This window comes from Microcebus murinus, chromosome 6 (genome assembly GCF_040939455.1).
Source record: "Microcebus murinus isolate Inina chromosome 6, M.murinus_Inina_mat1.0, whole genome shotgun sequence".
In the NCBI taxonomy this organism is placed as follows: Eukaryota; Metazoa; Chordata; class Mammalia; order Primates; family Cheirogaleidae; genus Microcebus; species Microcebus murinus.
This window is the reverse complement of record NC_134109.1, coordinates 25,881,881-25,904,839: the sequence shown is the minus strand read 5'-3', so window position 1 is coordinate 25,904,839 and position 22,959 is coordinate 25,881,881. Positions and strand designations below refer to the sequence as shown.

At 37.4% G+C, this 22,959-nt stretch overlaps 1 protein-coding gene across 2 annotated transcripts in view; it reads left to right on the top strand.

The window, feature by feature from the left end:
* Nucleotides 1-22,959, top strand: part of GPATCH2L (G-patch domain containing 2 like) — a 65,370-nt gene that overhangs the window by 23,734 nt on the left and 18,677 nt on the right. Inside the window, exons 5-9 of one of the 2 annotated variants that reach the window (XM_012742549.3) lie at nucleotides 1,033-1,112; nucleotides 4,248-4,315; nucleotides 5,291-5,345; nucleotides 7,288-7,373; nucleotides 18,744-18,838. In XM_012742549.3, the coding sequence (XP_012598003.1) occupies nucleotides 1,033-1,112; nucleotides 4,248-4,315; nucleotides 5,291-5,345; nucleotides 7,288-7,373; nucleotides 18,744-18,838 (384 nt within the window). Of the gene's footprint in view, nucleotides 1-1,032; nucleotides 1,113-4,247; nucleotides 4,316-5,194; nucleotides 5,235-5,290; nucleotides 5,346-7,287; nucleotides 7,374-18,743; nucleotides 18,839-22,959 lie in introns of both variants that reach the window. The other variant, XM_012742565.2, reaches the window with a different exon arrangement.

The window sequence follows — 22,959 nt, the reverse complement described above, 5'->3', positions numbered from 1 at the left end:
GCTTTTCCTTCAATTATGATATACCAAAGTAGGTAAAAAGAGCCTCAGACAGGGAGAAAAAAATAGGGTGCTAATACTTTCTGGTACTGACTACCTACCTCTGTAGCTGTGATGAAGTCGCTTCATTTCCTTGGGATGTCTGGGTTATCATTTAAGATATAAGACATTGAACAAAATTGCTCCAGAGGTTTCTTTTAGCTCTATAAATTTATGATTCTAGGATTCACAGTAACTGATAATCAACCAATTAATCAGTTATTTGTTGAGCATCTCTTGGTGATCAAAATTACACTAAGAGATGAAACTCTTATGTAGGATTTTGTTATGATGAATTTGAGTGGTTGAAAGGCCTTCTCAAAGCATTTGGTTCTCAGTAAAGACTATTGCCTGGCTGAGTCACATTGTTTCATCAACCATTTCAGTGAATGTTTCTAGAAGTTCTTTATAGACTCCTTAAAATATACACAAATTAGCAAGAATAGCAAGGAGAAACTTAAAATGACCTATAGTCCCACATCCAGAGATGATATCATTAATAATATTTTGGTGTGAATTCTTACATTTGTTCTTTCTATGTGTAGAACATACACAGCAGTTAGATAAATGGGGGTATATTAATATTATGCATGCTATTTTTCCCATTTTATGGATTAGAATGTTTGTGAGATAAACTAGCATTTAATTTAAAATTAGAAATTGTTAATACTACCTTACATTTATGTGGTGTTTTCGGTGTATAAAGTTCCTTCCACATGTATTTCATTGTGTCTTCAAAACAGCTCTGTAAGGTAGGACTGAGTGAGTGATTATTCCTCATTTGCAGATGAGAATGCCTAGGTCAAAGGTAAATGGCATGCCTAAGATCATGTTGTTAGTGACAAAGATGTGAGAATAATAAATTTTTGGCAAATACCCTTGTGATACTAGTTTAAAGGTAGTAAGATCCTCGGAGTAAGGCCTTCATTGTACTAGAAACATAGGGTTGCTTATGGATTTTCTGCGTTCAGTAACTGAGGCTTTTATTTTTTTTAGGGTACCATGCTCGCTTGAATCGTCTGCCTGGAGCGGCAGCTCGATGCCTCAGAAAGGGGCGAAGAAGGCTGGTTGGGAAGGTGATAGCTTTCGTGGTTTACTAGGCTCAGCAGGAAGATAATATCCCTGTGGAATTTGTGTATGCTATTAATAATCAAAGGTGCTATAGAACTCCCTGGAGTTAATGAAGCCAACTGGGATGTTTTGGGAGTTTACAAGAGTGAACATTATGTAGGATATGAGTGGATGCACACATAAAAAATGAAACCTAATTCATTCAGAAGTCTGACAAAACAAACACTGTCATAACAGTGTCTGTAAACCTACAGGCCTGATCTCTGCCTCTTCTGTAACTTTTGATTAATTCAGTATTATTATTGTATAAGTTAAAATATTCTTGGCTTCTTTATGACTCCTCCTGAATTCATGAATGCACCTTTGTTGTATCCTAACTTTGGTCTTTCATCCTAGAATTTATTAAAAAAACAAACCCAAAACTGGAAAAAAAAAATCTGTTATCGAATTTCAGCAGCCCCTCTTTGACCATGAGGGAGGACTGTCCACCGCTTACTGTTTATTCAGTTCTGCCTTTGCCAGGGACTGTGCTAGGCACTCAGCTCATTTAATCCTTCCAACAACCTTTGAAAAAAGTTACATTCCCCTTCAGCAGATGAGGAAAACTTAGGCTCAAAGAAGTTAAGTAATGTCTGATGTTACCCAGATAGGAGTGGCAGAATAGAGATTTGAACCCAGGTCTACTTTTATCTTTTTAAATTTGTATTTATTTTATTATTTTGTTTTATTTTTTACTGTAGCTTTGAGATTGAGAAATAGGGTAATATAGGGGCTCATACCCAATCAGAGAAGATGGTGGTGGGCAAAGAGTAAGGAAGGGAGAGGCATTGAGAGCATTAACTCAATAAGCATTTAGAATGCCCACTATGTGACAGGCCTATGCCAAGCCAGGTATATCATGGTCACAGCCATGGTCTGGCTACCCTTAAGGAGCTGCTCTTTTTTTTTTTTTTTGAGACAAGAGTCTTACTCTGTTGCCCGGGCTAGAGTGCCGTGGTGTAAGTCTAGCTCACAGCAACCTCAAACTCTTGGGCTCAAACAATCCTCTGCCTCAGCCTCCCGAGTAGCTGGGACTACAGGCATGCGCCACCATGCCCAGGTAATTTTTTCTATATATTTTTAGTTGGCCAATTAATTTCTTTCTATTTTTAGTAGAGACAGAGTCTCACTCTTGCTCAGGCTGGTTTTGAACTCCTGACCTTGAGCGATCCACCCTCGGCATCCCAGAGTGCTAAGATTACAGGCGTGAGCCACCACGCCCCGCCTTGGAGCTGCTGTTTTATAGTCTAATCAGGGAACTGTTTTCTGAATTTTTAGGCTTGAAAAAGAAAAGAGGCTGTTTATTTCCAGATGAACTCAGGTTCTTAGTTCTTTTTAAATTCAAATTCAGATCTCTAATTAGAAAAACATCTGATCATTGGAAGACTAGTACCTTATTCCTTTTAAATCACTCATTTTACAGACAATAGAATGCTTGCTTTTGCTGTTCTTGGAGCCTGTTCTTAACAGAACAATTGCCAGAATAGGTGTACATGGATAGAGGGAGGCAGGGGGTTGGGAGTGGGGAACAGAGAGATGGTTTTATTTTTTTCTCTTTATTGGTTAGGCTTGACAGATAATGTTCTCCCTGCCACCTACCTTACATTCTTTTTCAGTTCTTATAAAATAAGAAGTACTGCTTGTAAGTCAGTTCATCAGTTCATCTCGAAGTCTCCCTTTAGCTTGCCTGGAAGGGAACTAGGGCCTATTGGATGTGCAGCTAATGATTTCAAATGAATAGGATAATATTTACTTGTTTAATTCATCTTCATCACCTTAAAGGGATATTTATCATTTCTAGCAGAGGTCACTGCTCTGCCCCCCAGCTTCCCCTTCCCCCATCTCTCTTTTCTTTTTCTAAATTGTAATCATAAATAATGAGTTTCATTCACAGCTCCCTGCCAGCGAACTGCTAATTACGCAAAGTACTGCTTGTAATTTACACAGTAATAAACTGTAAATTTAAACATTACGGCACTTTAAGTTAATAATTTTTCTGCTGTAACAAATAGCTCATTTTTCACCCATCTTTTCTCTTGGCCCCCCTACCATGTCTGTGTCTGTGACCAGGAGCCATAGCTGTAAGGGAGGCAGAATATGAAGAATGCAGTATGTGAAACCTTTTCATTTAGCTCCACTCCTGCCCAGAATCTGACCTCAAATTAGTTTTCCTATAGCCAGTTGTTCTTCTAAAACATGTAGCCTAATGTTTAGGCTAATCCATACACATGGGCAAATACAGGTAACACCATTTGTCTAGACACAAATGTGTTTGAGGAACAGCCTTAATGTTCTTGATGTTCATGCCCATGACTTGTGTTCTCTCATTTTAACACTGTGTAGCTCTTAGCCATATACATGTTGGTGTGCCTTCCCAGGTCTGTGATAGATATACATTGTAAATATACTTGAGCTAAGTAAAGGCTGAGTGCCTTCTGCTGTTGTCCAATTTTTTGGAAGTGGTTAGTTTCTGAATTGCTTGGGGTGTTATGGGTAAGCTTTTACATTACAATCTCAAGAACCCTAACTTTAATAATCAGTGTATACAAACTTCTGTTTTTTACTTTAGTAGATGATATTTAAGGGACAAAATACAGAGTGATAATTTTTGAAGTCACAGAAGTCCTTTGACTTGTATATATTTAGTCAGCAGATACTTAGATTTTACCAGAGAGTACTTGAGAAATGTCCCAGGATGAAGATTGTTGGGGCTATAATCACATAACTGTAGGGAGCCGGGTGTGCTGGCTTATTAAAAATTGGCCACTGTTGGGTTTTTTTAAAACTATTTTTACTCCTGTATACTTCAATAACTCCATGAGGTATCACTCATGTTAAAATACCATACAGAGCAAACAACGTTTATAATTTTTTAGATCACTAGAGAAAAATAAGTGTAGGATAACATGAAATACTTTTAACATAGATTGGTGTAAAAAGAAATACAGTTGCTATTGGATTTTAAGATTCACATTTGACATGTGTCTTTGAGGTTGCCTTAGCTGGCACAGCTATGGGGAATTGTGAGCTTGACAACAGCATGTACTTTATATACTTATTTCTGTGGTTGGCTGACACTCTTGTCTTCCTTGTATTTTTAGGAGACCAGCATAAGTACTTTAGGTACTGAGAGGATAAGCCATATCATTAGCGACCCACGACAGAAAGAGTAAGTGCTCATATATTTCCTGGCTGTCCTAGCTTGTTCCTTTGGAGAAGGAGGCAGAGGGGAGTTTTATGAAGCAACCTAGAAATCAGGCTTCAGAGCTGAAAAAGGAGATCTTAAAAGATTTATACTTTGTAACAATTAACATGACTAACATCCTAAGGCCATGACAGTTATTTTTTTTCTTTCTAGACTTGTTTTATTTTTTTTGCTTTTTGTATCTATAGGTGCTGTATTAGAAGCCTCCAATAATGATGTTATATTTTAAATTCATTTTTTCTGTCTCCTGTTTTTGTTCAAAATGGGTGACTGCCTCTATTCTCCTATATTCTTTTGTAATTTTTAGACCTCTTTATAGAGAAGTATCTTTTTGTCCTAATTACCATGGTTATAACTGTATATAACTACAGAAGAATCATTGTGCCCTTTGTTGTGGCAGCCTCATCCCCTAATATGGTTGGTCTTTAATGTATCCTATACACGTCATGGTCAGTACCCACTTGCCATCCTATACGCATTCAGCCTGTTCTAATTTCTAATTTACAAAATAGGCAAGATGTGCATGTGGTTTATTGAGTTGGGGGTCCTGTTTTGTCACTGCACAGCTGAAAGTGCATCAATGCCACACTGGTTTATTTGGGTTTTTAAGCCTGTCCAGTCTTGGACATTCTATTATAAGGCTTTTCCCTTTGAAGAGTTATTTTTCAGCAAAATAGTTCACATTTAGTATCTTTCTCCTTTTCTTTTCCAATTGCATCTTTTTCCCATTTCCTTCTTTGTCTTCACTTCATTATTCCAACATCTTTTTATCTTCTCCTTCCATCTGTAATTTTCCTACCACTTCTTTTATTGTTTTCTTTCCTGTTCTCTCCCTCTCTTTAGTTTCTGGTTACCATCAGCTGGGAAAAGAGAACGGAATCAGGTAAGATCCCTTTTCTTTGTCATCTTTATTTTATCATTTGATTTTCTTTTCTTTAGAAAGAATAAAGCGTTGGCTTCTGATTTTCCTCACATTTCTGCTTGTGCACATGAGGTAAGGTTCCCTCTTCCCTGTGCTACTCCGATTTCCTTGAAGAACTGTTTTCCAAGAATATTCGATACTCATTCTTTCTTTAGTTCTGTGATCATCAGTTTCTTATAACACACATTTATAGGAATTATGTTTCTATTTTAGTTTTGAACTCTGCTGTAAGAAAGCAGAATGAATCTTATCTGCTTATGGTTTAGTTCACCATCAGAATTCTGTGCTGAGAAGTACTACGTTGAAGCCTAAGCGTATGAAGCAGAGGAAGATAGAGCTGCTTTCAGTGATGTCGGGTCAAGGCTTCTGAGCCTTGCCCTCTTTTCTCGGCTACCCCCTGAGGGGGCCCTTGGCATATTTAGGCCTTTGTGTAGAGGTCACGATTTAAAAATACTCACAGTGGCTATTGATATTTTCCTTTTATGTTTGAAGCTTTTTTATTTTATTTTATTTTATTTTATTTTATTTTATTTTTTTTGAGAATTGCTTTATTTTGGTGATTAGTTGTAAAGTAGATGAAGATGATAGGTAAAAATTCTCAGGCTTCCTGTTGCTCAGTGTTTTGTTTTGCTTTTTGACTACTTTTTAGCTTATAGAATTGATACACATTTTAGACTTGAAAGCTTCATTGTAAATTTGTCATTTCAAAATGAACTACAGCAGTGGAAGACATAACTCATATATATGTATAAGATGATTTTAGGTGGCATGTAGACACACAGTCTTTAAGTTGTACATTATTATGTGTGTTAGAAAAAACATAATCATTATATAAAACATGCTATTTTGTGGAAACATAGTAAGGACAAGGCTGAGTAAAATTAATTGATATAAAGAAAAATCCTAAGTAAACAGTACAGATGATAAGGAAAGATAAGGAAAGGAAAGGAAGATAAAGAAAAAGTAATGCAGATGATATGTGAGAGACTCAGTTTGGGAAATTCTAAGCTAGGATACTAACCATGTTTGCATCACAGGGTGTAAAGGCAGAAGGGGACCTGTGGTGATCACCTGGTCCAGATCTGTTATTTACAGATGACAAACTAGAAGTCCATAAGATTCAAACTGTTTACCCAAAATCCTGCAGCTGGTAGGTAGAACTGAGACTGGAACTTCTATAGATAGTTGCTTAATTTATGTTCTTTTTAAGTACTTTTGAAGTTACCATTCAAAGTTCTTCCAGTCTTTGTATATCAGAATGTATTATATTCTAAATTTTTGGGAGAGGACTATTTATTGTGGAAAAAGTCGGAACAAAGCTAGCAAACATGAAGTGAAGTGTTTTTATATATAATATTTCATTTGATCTTCATAAACCACCCTTTGAAGTTCATAGATGTTTTATAGATGAGAAACTGAACTTAATTTATAACCTGAAAGCAATATTTCATTTAACCCTCACAATAACCCTGTAAAATAGGTAAGACACAGTGATATATCCATTTTACAGATGAGGATAGTAAAGCTCAGAGATTATGAAATTTTTAACACACAGCAACTTAGTGGTAGATTGGGACTAAAAGTTAAGCTATTCTAATTCTTAGTCTAGTTCTCTTTCCACTATACTGTGCTGCTGGTATGTGCTTAACCCATTGTTCTTGGAAACATTTGCCAGGATAAGGAAAGGAGAAGGTAATTTCATGCTAATCTTGGGAACAAGGACTGATCCACAGTTGATAATCAGTGGGTGTAAGTTCCTGTTGTGTCACTTGGAAAGTACTGTCTTTTGCCCTTTAAGCAATTATTACGTATCTGAGGTTTTTGAAAAATTGTTTAATAAGGAACTGTCTTTTTGAGGTGTGCTAGGTCAGGTGTGGCACATTCATGGGCACACTATTAAATATGTGCAACTTTATTGAATGGTGTCTGTTTGGTATGGCAAAAGAAGATTACCTTTTAGGATTAAGTCCATTTCATAGAAGCCTTACTGAAATAATCTTATTTATTCCTGCAGTTTAATCCCCTCTCTCCCCTTTACTCCCTGGATGTTCTTGCCGATGCGTCTCACCGAAGATGCTCACCAGCACACTGCTCTGCCAGGTAATTATCTTCTGTGGCTGTGATGGACAGTGCCATATTCCTTTTTATAACACTTCAAATTATAAACTATGTTTGTGTGTAGTGTCCAATTTTATCCTTATAACAATCTTTTGAGGTAAATAGATGTTTTACAGATGGCAGAAACTGAGGCAGAGTGGTGACATATCTTTGCTGTGATCATATGGCTTTATGTGATTAAATCTCAACTTTGACCTAATTCTTTTGGCTCATATTTCATATTATTTCTGCTGGTAAAAGCCCCATCTTCAAAGAACATTATTAATGTTCCTTGCCATGACCTGTAAAAAACCCTGCACAATCTCACCTATTCCTACATGTCCAGCTTCTTTTTGTATCATTTTCCCCTTCTCTGAGGGAGAGATCCAGCTGTACCAGGGAGCTCCCTTTTGTTCTTCAAAAATAGCAATCCTTTCCTGCCTTGGAAGCTGTGCACTTGTTCCTTTTGCCTGGAAAACCGTTGTTGAGCTGCTGTTTGTCTCAAGTCAGGTGCCACCTCCTTGGAGAGGAACACTCAGACCATCCTATCTAAGAGGGCCACCTCCAGCACTTTCTGCTCATTATCCGTGTCCTCTATGACTCTTGTCACAGTCACATTAGCTTATTTTGGGTAGGTTGTAGGGTTTTTTTTCCACTTTTTTCATAGTCTCTCTCACTAGAATATAAGCATCAAACTGCAAGGACCTTGTCTTGTTGCCTGATAAATCCCCATCACCTAACACAGTGTTTGGCACTTGCTAGGCATTCAGTATATATTTGTCAAATGAGTGACTCCTATGCCTCTCAGCATAAATTCTCTTAAGTTAGGTGATATGGGAAATAAATATAGTTTTAATCCTTTAGCAGGGATGTTATCACAAAAGAGCAGCTAATAAGCTGGACCAAAAAACTTTTATTTCTGGTGACACGAAGAATTTCTCTCCAAGGTTCTAAGGATTTTTTTGTTCCTCATAGTTCTAAAGTGCATATGTTTCTAGATTATGAGGCATAGGCTGCAGAAAGAAGTTACTCCTTCATGGATATAGTTAGAACTTCTACTATGGACTATGATATTAATAATAAACTGAGTACCATAACCTACTGCCAGATATTTCTACTGGAAAAGAAGTATTTCTGTGGGGAAAGTCTTTTGAAAAGAAAGACCGTCACAGATGGTGTTCTTAAGAATGTGGAAAATTGTGGAATGATGCAAACTACTGCTGTAAAGCCTTTTCTTCAGTAGCATGCTGTTTATTCATCATTCATTCATTCATTCATTCAATATTTGCTGACTTCCTACTGTGTGCCAGGCTCTTTGTTTAGGTACTGCCCTCAAAGAGCTTACATTCTCATGAGTATGGAATTTGACTTGACAATTACAAGTTTGCATGTGAATGATAAGAAGCACAGACGAGTGGCTCCTAATTTAGGGGCTCAGGGAGCTTTTCTTAGAGGTGGTGGTGCTCAAGCCATCTGGGAAGTCGCAAGATTTTAATCCATAGGAAAGCAGTCTTCTAGCTTTCTGTCTTAATACCAAATAGAGTAATGGCTGTGTATACCTTTGGAAAGACTACATGAGTATCACCATACCATGCCAGATACTGAAAGTGGATTACTTTGCCCTCTTCCCTTTACCTCTGCTACCTAGAACTGTGCTATGCTGAGATCAGTATCTGTGCTTTTGTCAGGTTTTCTGTTTCCTTTAAAAGCTTCATCCTGTGGCTGGACTGGGTATCAGCTTCTTGTTTCTTTGTGTATCTCATTATCCATATCATCATCTTCACTGTCTTGCCTGACAGTGTTTGTGGCTGTACTTGGAAACATAAGGAAGTCTCAGCTGTGCTTCTGGTGCACTCAGCTCTAGGGAAATACTGCTCGTTGCTTGAGATCATTGCTAAAAGCAAAGGAGAGAGAGCGTGGACAACTGTACGTCATCTTTGTCCTTACGTTTAGACAACCTTCCCAGGGCAGTAGATACTAAGTGGGTTGCACGCATGAAGGTTCTTTGGGGTCAGTAGGGGAAGAAAAATTTTAAAACTTACATTTATTTATTATCTTATGCTTGAAATTTTCTTTTGGTTTTAAATTGTACATATATTATTAGTCTAGTAGCACATATTTCTATTTTATGTGTATATATTATTATGTACATATATAGTGTTTCCTCGAGTTTTTTTACTCACAAGGGTGCACAGTCAATAGAGTTTGGCAACCACTGCTCTGTGGGAAATGATCAGTGCAAGTGACATCTCTGCAGTGTTTGAAAATGGGAAGGATGAAACACTGAGCTCTCAGGGCTACCTCTCCCTCCTTTGACATAGTGGAGGCCCCTGTCCAGCAAGGGGTCCATGGAGAAGGAGTCGTCTAGCTTCAGTGTGGTGCACTGATGAGACTGGATTCTTTTTGCAGCAGGCTTTGCCAAGAGTGGACTGTTTAGCAAAAGCCTGGCACCAAGGAGGGAACGTCAAGGAGTAGTGGAAGTAGGGAAGAGGCAGGTGAATGACTGAACTAAAAATTGTTTCGAATGGAAATTTTATCTCTTTCTTGTCCCATTTTATTTGTAGTAGGCAAAGATTTCTTTCAAAGCATCTGGGCAGCATTGGGAATTTCACACCCATCATTAGAACGATTTGTGTGTGTGTGTGGTGACTATGTTATCATTAGTGGTATAATTTTATTTTGCAAAGAGAGAAGTGTTTCCTGTTTTATCACAGCTTTCCCTGAGGAGGGCTGGTGTATTAATTTGCTGTATTGCCTCCTGGCTGTTCCCAGGCTGTTTTTCCTCTTCATCATGGAATTTTTAATGGCCCTGCTGCCTCTTGGGAAGCATGTGAGGAAGAGTTCCTCAGGGAGCGCTTCCCTTTTTTCACATGCCTATAATTACTCTCCTTTAAGAGCACAAAGAGTTTGATAATCATGCCTGAACTATGAAGGCTCCCTCCCGTCATGTTACTGAGCTGAGGCTGCTGCCTGCCTGGACATTGCCGATTCTGCTCTCCCAAGCACTCAACTGCTGCACGAGAGCCAGGGCTTTTCAGCCACTTCCTCACCGCTACAGCCATATACAGCTCTGGTTCTCAGAATAGCCCTGGGGGTCCCAGGGGGTGACGAATGACCTCCAGGAACTCTCTTGTTTAGTTCTTCATTGCTATAAACAAATAAATAATGGGACCATAATTTTAAAATAACACTTTATTGATGTATCATTTTAAGACAGCCCAGATGGCAGGTGCAATGGATGAGAGGGAGTGTTTTGTGATCTTCGCACTATCTAATAGACTTGCAGATTTCAGAAATACCACTCTAGAAATACTCAACTTTGCTGGTTTTCAGTCCTGGCTGCACTTTGGAATCACCTGAGAACCTTTAAAAAATAGATCCATGCTGGGCCTCACTTCCAGAGATTCTGTTTTAATTGGTCTGGGATGAGGCCCAGGCATTGGCATTATTTTAAAGCTCCCCAGGTGATCAATAGGCAACCAGGGTTAGGAACTGTTGCCCTGAATGCGTATGGTTTTATGACTGGTGCTTTGTAATTTGCTTAATAGGGACTTGATTTCGTAATTGCATGAACTCTGTGCTTTGGTGTTGTGTGCACCCTTCCTCACAGACTTCTGTACTTTGGAGAGCCTGCTACAGGTGAAGAAAAGCGTCAGTATCTAGCACAGTGCCCATCATATGGTTATTAATAAATGGGGCGAGCAGAATTTTGTTGGGTGGATATATGGGTAGTTAGCTGTGCGTGTGGATGAAATCATAAACCAACTGTTTTGGTTTTGTTGTTTTGGTTGCTAGTATTGGGACTTGCTATTAAAATAGCAATACTTGGTGTTAAGAATTGCTGCTGCTCAAATAGCAGATGGTGTGAGTGGTCTCGTAGATGCAGAGATACTGTTGTCAAGGGCACAGTCACAAATTTGTAATAAGGAGACTAGTGCTGCAGGCAGCTTTCCCCAAAATGAGAGATTTATTGCTTGTGAAGGATAGTGTTTCTTACCATCATTTCCTGTAGGAAGTGGTAACTAGAACTTATCAACTGCTACGTACAGGTCAATTGCATCTGTATGATGTGAGTCACCAGTTGTAGTTTTTCAATGTTTCGTGGCAGTTTTGGGTTTTCTCCAACTCAAAGGAAAGGTCATCTTTTAGTGACTTCTCTTCTATTTTGGGTAATAATTTGGTAATGCATTACCATTTCCATTTATTGCTTATCTTTAATTTTGAAATAGCAAAGCACTGTTTGATATCTACTTTTCATAGAGGTCAGCTTCCTTGGTCAATAAATTGTTTTTCCTTTGAGAAATCTTATTTTCAGTTCTAGTAAGGACAGCAGATACAGCCTGGTATGTTAATATTATACAGGTTCCTTAATGAGTGAAAGAAAGGTCTTACAGCTTCTACCATTTTCTTCATAGTCCATTGGTATAGGCAGTATAAGATAGATCTGGTCAAATGACTTAACCTTCTCATACTTCAATTTCCTCATCTTTAAAATGAAAATATCAATACTTTTTTATTGAATGGGTGGGGATCAAAATGAAATAATATATGTAATATTTAATTCTTGGTAGCTAATATTATTTTTGTTGTATAGTTACTACCCTACCCTGTCCTTAGGATAATTATAATTTTAAAAACTTCGAGTTGGCTTCCGGAATCCTTTGCTAATAAGATGTAATACGGATTCTTGAGGTGCTTAAAAGGACTCAGATGGACTATAAGATATAAGAGGAGGCATTTGGACAGTGTTTGGGTATAAAAGAGAGAGACCTTCCTGCCCATTAGAGAGTTGAAATGTGATATACTGAGCTCATTTGTAATTCATTTTATCTGTTCACAAACGTTATGATCTGCATATCAGAGTTGTGTGCCCAGCTGGCTGTGCCACTTGACAAGGAGTTTCAAAGAGCAAGAAGACGACTCAATTCATACTATTAATTTTGACCTTTGGAGCCATAATAAACAGCCTCAGGTTTTACCCCAGGGCTTGGGGGAAAAAACCTTTTATTAGTCCTATGCTGTTGAGAATGCTGTGATGTACAGCAGCTCTTGCTCACCTCTTTAGTGCCTTAGTTTCAGCCTGTGTGAGGCTATGTTTCTGCTATACTATTGCCTATAAAGCTGCCCAAGCCTATTGGAACTGCCCTGTATATAGTACACAATTATTGAATCTTTTGTCCTCTGTTGGAGAGTCTTGTTTACAGCAGTTCTCAGCTGGCTGGTATCTTACTGCCTAAGTGAAGTGATGAAAGCATTTTCTCTGTGTTTTTCATTTGTAATACACCCATCTTTCCAACCGATACGAAACAATTCTGCTCCTGTGGTTGGCATGAAACAGCTTCATGACATGCCTACCTTACCCTAGCTGAGGGAAGTAGATTAGACAGAAGGATTTTCAGGTGCTAGTTTGTCACAGATTGCTCTGGGTCAGATTTGAGTGAAAACCATTAGTGGGATTGCCAGGCTCTCTTCCTATTAGAAAAGCCTCCTCTGTTTCCTATGATAATTGTGAAGTGTTTTTCTCTCCTTAGCTGCCCCTAGTGTCAGATGCCTAGATCTTTTTCCACGTGCAAGTCTGTGAAAATATTCCCTTTCCTGGGTGTTTAATAAATGTCAGTTAATCCTAAAGGTAAAATCACATGTGAGGAAGGGGTCTTTCTGCTTCCCCAGATTTAATCCTTTCCCTCATTTTATGCTGGCACCTTACTTGTTCCCTGATTACAGCTCATTTTCTTGGATTATTAATTCTTGATTTGTGAGTTGTTCTTCCTACTATGTTATGAGCTCCTGGGATGGGATGTCAGCTCAGTCCTCCTATATCTAACCTCTCCACATCTAGCATGGTATTTTACACAGGGTAGGCTTCCATCAATAGTTGAATAGATTAGTAATTAAGGCAAATAAATGGAATATATGGTATATGTGACCATTGGTCCCTAGATACATCATATTTTTTTCCTGATGTTACTTATTTGTGTGAAAGTATAGAAAAATTTTACACTAGATTTTTTATTTTTTATTTCATACATTTTTATTTCATACAAAAATGCACTTTTCAGCGGCTTTTAAAAATGAGTGATTTTTGAAGGTGAACTGTTCCTTAAATTAGCTTGCCACTGGCGGATAAAGACAGTTTTCTCTCCTTAGGAGTGACTCTAAACACCTTTGTTCCAAATCTAAAGCAGTCACTTCAGTAATTTTTTTGCCAACATTGGTTCTATTAAACATGCATGTATTTCTCAAAGTAATATATATTTTTTTTCCCTTAAAGTACATTCCTGCCCCAAGGACATAGTGATCTGCCCAGTTTCCTAAGTAACACTGCAGTTTTAACAACTCACCTGATCTTTCAGTTACCTGCAGTAAAAAATAAAATAGAAATGTCGTGTTTATGCGTGGATATAAAGAATACTCTTTCAATTAATTGTTAATCTTCAGCATTCACCTTCACACTTACGATAAGAATTTAGTGACTTTTTCTGAAGAATTTTTTTAAAAGAGTGTATTTATTACTTTTACTGCTCCTCCTCCCCTCTACCCCCCACCATCTTTCTCCCCTCCCTTAAATTCTTTTTGGCAAATGCCACTACAGTGGTTGAATGTGACACTCTTAGGGGAAGTACTGATACCAGCACATGTGCGGCAAAAGAACATGCCCCCGGTATTCGCTGGCCTGAGTGAAGATTGTCCCCGAGGTCCTGATCAGATGAAACAGAACAAGCATAGCCTATCTTTTCTCTAAGTTAATTGCTTGTATACTGGGGAACAGTATTTTTATCTAAATTTATATTCATTTAATCATTTTATTGTTCTTTACATTAAATATTTATATCTCTATTATTGACTAGGTGGGCTTTGGGAGTTTGGTAGATTTTTTTAACGCAGCAATTTTTGCAGTAGGTAGGTGCTTATCAGAATTACCTGGGGAAAAACTTCAAAATAAACAGAGTGATTATGTTTCTACTCCAGTCCAACCTACTCCAGTCCAAATGTTTCTACTCCAGTCCAAATTAGGATATTGGTGGGGACATGTGTATTTTGTAAAAGCTCCTTATGTAATTCTGATAACTGTTTGCTACTCCAGTTGAGAGTAAAGTTTTAATTTGATAAAGACTGGCTTAACTTATACTTAGCTTTTTTTGCACTCCGAGTTATTGAAAGATCTCTTTCCCAGACATATACTACGTGGTTTGCAACCCAAGAATAACCATATACTACTCTTGAAAAAGAGTTTTAAAATTCTGGTTAAATCTTCCACCCTTTCTACCTACAGCAAGGGGCTGTGTGTGTTGGTGAGCAAGGGAAGCCCATATTCTTTTTCTTTGCTCCTTCTGTTATCACATTTGTGCATTGTCCCTTTTCAGTTTCTTTTTGTATAAGTAAATAGCAATACTGTCAAAATTAAATAGTATGTGTTAAATAAATAACACATTTGAAAAAAATACCCCTAAGTGAAAACTGGGGTGGGAAGGAGGTCAACCTTTTTATTTTTCCTTCCCTTCCTTAATTTTTTATGTCTGTAGTTGATGATATGGAATTACTTTGGGATAAACAAAAGACTAGAACTACCTCTTCAATAGGAAGCACAGGCTGCAGCAGTTGCCTACCCACATGCTAAGGTCCCCAGAATAATACAAGAGGCCTTTCCAGCCCACACATATTATTCTTTACTCTTCAGCAGGGCTATCCTAATGTTCTGACTGTGCTATACAACATGGCAGGTTCCATTTCCTGTCTCCTTTAAATCCTCTTTCTTTAAGCACCCAGCTTCCTTATTACTAGCCCAGGCTTATTTGGGTCCTTTTCCTTCTTTGTCCTCTAAGGTTCTTTCTAAGCAGATGGAAAAATAGATATTCCTAAACCGTAAACTCTACCAGTACTAGTGTTCACTTAAAACCAAAAAGGAAAATGTCTTACTGTCTTTTTATAACAGTTTGGCTATTTCTCTTCTTCCCTCCCCAGATATTGACTAGGAAGAGATACATATAGAGAAAAATACCCCTTGTTTACATAGTCTTAAGATACGATGTTAGTCTTCCTTCTGCAAAATAGCTCTCCAACCTTGAAACAGGTCTTAAGAGAAATATTTTAAGAGAGAAGGAGCATTTAAACTGAGTTTTAAAAATGAGCATGCCTTCTCTTTATTACTGCCTTAGTTTCTCTGTTCATATTCTGTAGCCTAAATAGCTGTGCAGCTACAAATAAGGCTTAGTTATAAGATCTCCAGGTTGCAAGGCAGATGATGTCTATTTTGTTTATCACTACATCCCTAGTGTCTAGTACAATGCTTGGCACAGAGTAGGTGCTCAATAAAAACTTTGTGACCAGTGAAAGCAGCAAAAACACAGCTGAGTAGAAATGAAATAGTCCACACACACACACACTTTTACAACAAAATAACAAGCTTATTACTTGGTTAACAAGCTTTGTTACTTGGTTTCCTTAGAAAGCCTTTAGTTCTTTCCTAAGTTATAACCAGAAGAATTTACAAAAGGATTTAGAATGTTCAGGACAACAAGTAGAAGTGGGAATGGAGTGGTAGGAGTAGACCGTTTACTGCAGAGAGAAGAATCAGGCCGAGACTTAGCAGTTGGAGGTCTGTGCATAACATTACTGAGCAGAGAAGGGATGGGGATCCAAGGACCATTGCTTAGGGGGCCAGGGTGGTTTAAGGACCACTTGAGTCCTCAGTAGCCCCCTGAGGATGTTGCAGAATATAGTGCCATCTAATAACCTATGTGCATAGATAAGTATAGTTACTTTTATTTTACTAAAATAAGCATTTTAAAAACCACCATATTTCCATTAAAATAGTTAAAAATTTAAACATTTTGATGCATAAATGGTTTCATCTTTTTACTCCAAAATATGTCTATCATTCCTTAAAAGTGTGCAATAATAAGTGTTACTGACTAGATCCATAAAGGAGCTGACAATATGGGCCCTTAACCTTGTTGCTGACATATATCAAATGTGCAAAGCAGTGAAAATGATGGACGAGGTATAAATAAAAGGCAGTATTTATGTAGTTCAGCCCAAGTTGGTACTCTAAGAATTAATATCATAAAACTCAGCATATTGTAAACATTGATCTTTACAAAGGAAGATTGATGTTTACAAAGGAAGCAGTGTTTTTAAATTAAACTTTCTGTTGAATGATAATATACATACAGAGTAGTATACAAAGAAATATACATTTAATGAATTGTCACAAAGTCACAGCCAAGTACCCAGCATCCAGATCTAGAAAAAACATTACCAGAAAGAACCCTAGAAGCTCTCTGCACCTGTTCTAGTTTCTGTCTGTCCTCTACCACATCCCCACTGCTCGAGGATACCACTGCTCTGATGTCTAATAGCATAGTTTTAGTTTGAAACGGTGGTGTTAACATTTATTCTGAAACGTTTTAGCGATTCCTTTAATGAGCTTAAGGTAAAGAGGAAAGAAGCATGACTATAAACTGTTATCCTTTGAATTTGTTTCTCTTTCTGAATCATGCTTGAGGATAAGCATGATTGAATTAGATCAAAATGCTTGGGCGGTTTGAGTTTGGGTCTGTATGTACTTAGGTCCCATGTTTGTGGAAAAGATGGAAGCTCTGTTTTCTACATTTCTCTGTTTTGATGAGGAACAAATTTTGTAGTGTCACTTTCTTTTCTGCCTGTGTCTTGGCTTCAAAGGGAATTACTACCTGTCCATTCAGAGTGGAGTCCTGTCTACCTTTGATGTTGTCATCTATGTTAATGTATTATTAAATAAGCACACTACTATATTCACATAAGGTATGAAATATGAACTGTTCCCTATTTTACACATTTATTTTGAATTAACTATTTGGGTTTCCAGAATTAACTGTTCATGGGTATTGACTTAATTTTTCATACAGGAGAAAGTGGCCAATAAAAGGTGATTTGGATGGAATTTTCCAAACCAGTGGCTTTGTATCGTAAATCTTGGCTTATAGCACTCTTTGTACTCTAAAAAAATTTCTTAGGATTCCAGTCAAACTCTTATACTGTTTATAAATTGAGTTGAGTCTTAAGCTTTTGCTATTTAGAGAAATGAATGTGTGTGTTTTAAACTATGGAAGTTGCCAGATTGGGGGCAGCCCTCTGAATAGGAAAATTGTCAATTCAACAGTTTTCTTATTGCCTTGCTAACTAGATACTCTTAGATTTGTTAGAGGTTCCAGTTTTAAGACTATTAAGAGTCTTGATCCCTAGCTGGGACTACCAATTAGGAGTTTATCTGGTGTGATTTTACTAGATTCCTTTTTATATGTTATGTACATTGGCTATTTAAAAAAAATTTTTGATAAAATATACATAATATAAAATTTACCATTTTAAATCAGTACCATTTAACTTTTAAGTGTGCAGTTGGCCATTTGATTAGAACTTTTATTCATTTGTATCAGTTCTAATCAGCAGCTAATGAGGATCAGCTATGTATCTTGTGCTGCTGTTGGTAGATTAATGGAAATTTTGAAAGTGTAAATATGGTTCCTGTTCTCAGGATCCCTGTTCTTAGTCTCAAGGAGATTAAGCCTTTTTGTTTCATTAGGGAAACAAGATATATGTGCACCAGTTAAATATTGATGGTAGATAAGGCCTCAAATGTTTAAGGAAAGCTTTGTATAAAGGTGGAACTCAACTTGGCTCTTAATTGGGGCAGAATCTGTCTAGTTTGAGAGAAACAAGGAGTGGGGAGCAGTGTGAATTATTAATAAAATGGTATAACAGCCATTTCATTGTTAAGCCCATTGTTTTTTAGAGAATCTTTTGTTTTTCTAGTTTTGAAGCTCTCAGTGTTTTGTTTTTAAGATAAGCTGAATATTCAGATGAGGAAACATTATTGACATATAATTAATACTTTTAAAAGTCACAGAAACCAAACTTATTTAATTGTGAAATAGACAGTATTAAAAATTCAGATTTATAGTGGCAGAAGGGTTAAATTTCCTATTAAAATTCTATGCAAATATCTGTGTTCATGCAGCATTAAACTTTTCAATATATTACCACTTGGGAGTAGGTATTTCATTAGTGGGTTTAGAACAATTGCAGTTACAGTTTTTATGAAAAATAATTGTGCAAAAATATGCATGTAATGAAACGCATATTTATTGAAATTAATCTTGAATGTTTGCTACCCTGAAATCAGGTAAAATGGTTAGGAGGGGTGTGTATTGTGAGTAAAGAGTGAGTTATAATTAATTCTGAATAATCTTGTGCCAACACTTAATGGCAAAAGATTGTGCCTGTTTGGTTTTGTCTGTAATGGGTCAAGGATTTCATCTGGGCTGAACATAATGTCTTCTATACAATATGAATCACAAAGTTAAAACCATTTTTTGCTTCTCATATCTGCAGACAGGCAAATGTACACTGGGGACCACCATGTTCACGTGACATCAAGAGGAAACGGAAACCTGTGGCCACAGCATCTCTGTCTAGCCCCAGTGCAGGTGATTATATGCAGTTATCCTTTTTTTGAGCACCTACAGTGTGTTGGGCACTAAATTATATGTTTTGTATACCTTTTCATCTAATCTTCATGATAAGATATGTCATTTTATTCCCATTTTACATGGATAGACTGAGACTATGAGAAGTAATTGCCCAGTTCTCCCTGACCCTGAAGTCTATGTTTTTCACTATCGCATGACTTTTTAGCATGTGAAACTGTATATTCCACTGTGAGCAATCTCCAGTTATCTGAGCTCTTGTTCTAGCACAGACAGGAAATTGGGTCCATGTTAATGAAAATCCAGTTGAGGAGGCTGTTCAGTCAGTAGTCAGGGAGTCCCGTGGGTTAATTTGCTTCTTTAGTGTACAGTACAATACATTCTTAACTGCTTTTATGAATAATACAGGGTAGTATTTTACTAGTCAAGAAATTTTTAATTAAAAACAAATTTTCAGTTTAAAACTTCCAGTTTTCTTTGTAAAACTAATACTAATCGGAAGAAGCCAAAATAGTGGTTGTCTGTTGTGGGGGGTAGTGACTAAGAGAGCACAAAGAAACCTGGGGTGCTGGAAATGCTCCAGTTTTGAACTAGGTGGGGGCTATGTGGCTGTTGACAGATGTAAAGATTCTTGAGCTGTGCATTTAAGATTTATGTACTTTACTACATCTGTGTTATCCTTAAATGAAAGAAAAGGGATAATTATGTATTCCTATCAGTGAGAAAATTGGATATTTGAGTACAAATCATAGATTATTTTCCTCAGAAAATAGTGTATATTACATAGATCAGAGCAGCTGATAGCTGAGTAAAGGGCAAAACCTAGACAGGTACAGAACTCTATCCCCAAGTTTTAGCAAACTCTGAAATTGTCCTTTTTGAGCTTCTCTTTGGGATGTCTGCTTGAAGGTGGCTCATACTAGACAGTGTTAATCACAGGTCTGATGATCATAGTAAATTTTTTAGTGCTTTTCACATGGCCAAGCCCAGAGCCGAACACTTTGCAAGTGTTATTTCACTTCATGTTTGCAACAGTTTTATAAGGTAGATGCTGTTTTTATTTCCAGTTTACAAGTGAGAAAACTGAGGCTTAAATCACTTCCCCTGGGTTCATTTGCAGAGCCAAGATCAAACTAGTTTCCTTGTCACTCTAGAGCTGCCCTCTTAAACACTACAGGTGTTCTGTCTTTTTATATATGGTAGGATTGATTCCAAACTATCACCCACATCAAAACTCAGATCCTTATCCAGTCTGTGGTATTTGAACCATTAAAACAAAACCTTCCCACTTTTATCTCTTCTTTCTTTTTTTCCTCAATATCTAGTTTCTATTTTTAGTTTGTAATTTTTTATAGGAGAATATCCATTGAGAAGAGTTTTAAATCCTTATTCCATATTCAAATTGGGAAATGTATGGGATGTGGGGATAATTAAACAAGACTTGAGTGTTAAATGTTTCCTTACAGAGCCTAACTCATCTCCTCTCACTTGTTGCCTAAGCCCTGCTTCGCTGAGCATTTTCTTTTTTTTTTTCTACCCACAACCTGAGTGCCCCATGGAGGTGAAGGACATAGCCTGAGCCTGTGCCATCAGTCAGTAGAACAAATGGGCTTGCTCTGCCTAACATCGGGCCATCTCGGATTCCACCTCTTTTATAGGAATGAGTGATGAAGAGAGGTGCGTTCCGCTTTGCCGCTGTATTAATACACATCAGGGGCCAGCTCCTGGCACTAAATCACGCTACTGCATACATCTGTTATCGGATTCTTCACCAGTGTGATGAACAAGACTGCAGATAGAGGCTTCCTTGTGTCATTCTTTATAGGATTTTCCTAAAAGAATAAATAGCTCAGATCTCTGCCAACACTCTCCCCTGTCACTGTGATGAATTCAGCTTCTTTCTTAAACATGCAGCCACAAATCTTTTCCCTTTTTCCCCTCCCCCACTGGTAGAAAGTTTTGAGTTGAAATTGAGTGAATTTAAAAATATTAATAAGTCTAGAGGGGTGAAGAGCAGGAAGAAACAGCAGGTCTTCCTTGTCTTTTTGTACTAATAGTAACAAAAGGCCAGATAAAAGACCTGTAAATGAGCATAGGGTTGTTAAGTAGACATCTTGAAAGTATAGCACCTTTATTTTCTTCTTTTATCTTCGCTCCCCTCTCCTTTATGGCTTATGTAGCACGCAGGTGTCTGGTGCACAGAGCTATACCCGAGATCATAGTGAGTGAGCATGCAAACCTGCTTCCACGACTAATACACCAGAACAGGGATTCCCAGCAAATCTCGACCTCATGCTGAAGTGAACTATGTATATGCTCTTAAAGAATGTACTTGGACAAGAAAAAATGGACTATTTTCTCCAAAATGTGAGACCAAGTAATGTACTGTAAGGAACCCAGATGAAAACCAGACTTCATTGTCTTGAAATGATTTTCTTCATCAGAATGGTAGATCAGAGCTCTTAGCATGCAAATTCCAATCCTTCAATAAGTAAACATATGGCTTTTGGGAAAGGGAAATTGAAGTGATCAGAGATTCTATTCAGAGCCAGGACTATTTTGGCTATTCCTTTTTCTTCCATTTCTCTCCCTGGGATGGGATATACATCCTTAGAGCATCATTCAGAAAGAAGGGTACCTAATAGTTAATCCGTTAATTAGTTATATTAGGTTTCTAGTACCAGACCGTGATGCTAGAGATGCATTCACAAGGGCAGGAATTTTTAATCTGTTTGCTCATTCCTGTACCCCTAGCATCTCCATGGAACAAACTCACTAGATATTTGTTGTATGAATAAATTAATAGACTCTTAAGGTCACAAGAGTTATTTTCAATATTATTCTAACCCCACAGTTGGATTCATTAGGTCCATTTTAGAATGACCCTTGTTTCAGAAGTCAGAGGGCAAATTCTTATTGCCCACTATGTCTTTTTGAAGTTTAAATGTTTTTTTTTTTTATTTCGACATATTATGGGGGTACAGATTTTAAGGTTTCAATAAATGCCCATTTCCCCCCCCCCGCCCCCCAAAAGTCTGAGTCTCGATCATGACTATCCCCTAGATGGTGCACATCTCACTAATTATGTATGTATATACCCGCCCCCCTCCCCCCTCCCTCCTGCCCAATACCCTATTACTGTAGTACCTATGTGTCCAGTTAGGTGCTACTCAGTTAATACCAGTTTGCTGGAGAATATATCTGGTGCTTGTTTTTCCATTCTTGGGATACTTCACTTAGTAGTATGGGTTCCAGCTCTAACCAGGAAAATATAAGATGTGCTATATCACCATTGTTTCTTAGAGCTGAATAGTACTCCATGGTATACATATACAACATTTTATTAATCCATTCTTGGATTGATGGGCACTTGGGCTGTTTCCACAGCCTTGCAATTATGAATTGTGCAGCTATAAACATTCGAGTGCAGGTGTCTTTTTTGTAGAGTGTCACTGGATCATTTGGGTAGATGCCCAGCAATGGGATTGCTGGATCAAATGGTAGATTCACTTGTATCGCTTTAAGGAATCTCCATATTGCTTTCCACAGAGGTTGAACTAGTTTGCAGTCCCACCAGCAGTGTAGGAGTGTTCCTCTCTCTCCTCAACCACGCCAGCATTTATTGTTTGGAGATTTTTTGATAAAGGCCATTCTCACTGGGGTTAAGTGATATCTCATTGTGGTTTTGATTTGCATTTCCCTGATGATTAGGGATGTTGAGCATTTCTTCATATGTTTGTTGGCCATTCTTCTGTTGAAGTTTAAATGTTTTTTAAAGTTAAAACTGTGTTTTAGTATTTTTGAATGTAGTCATTATTGAATGACTACACGAGAACATTTATAGTAGATGCATAAAGAAAAACAATACAGTAAATATCAATGTACCTACCATCTACTTTAGGAAAAAGAACATTAACTTTAAAATCTTATGCCTACTTTCCACAGAGGTAAAAGTTATCCTGATAGTTTTTTGTTTATTATTTATCATTCTTTTTTTTCAAGTATTTTGACAGATATGTGTATCTTTAAGCAATATATTATCTAGTTTTGCAAGTTTTTGAACCTTGTATAAATGGAATCAAACTGTATGTCATGTTTTATAGGTTCCAATATTTACACAG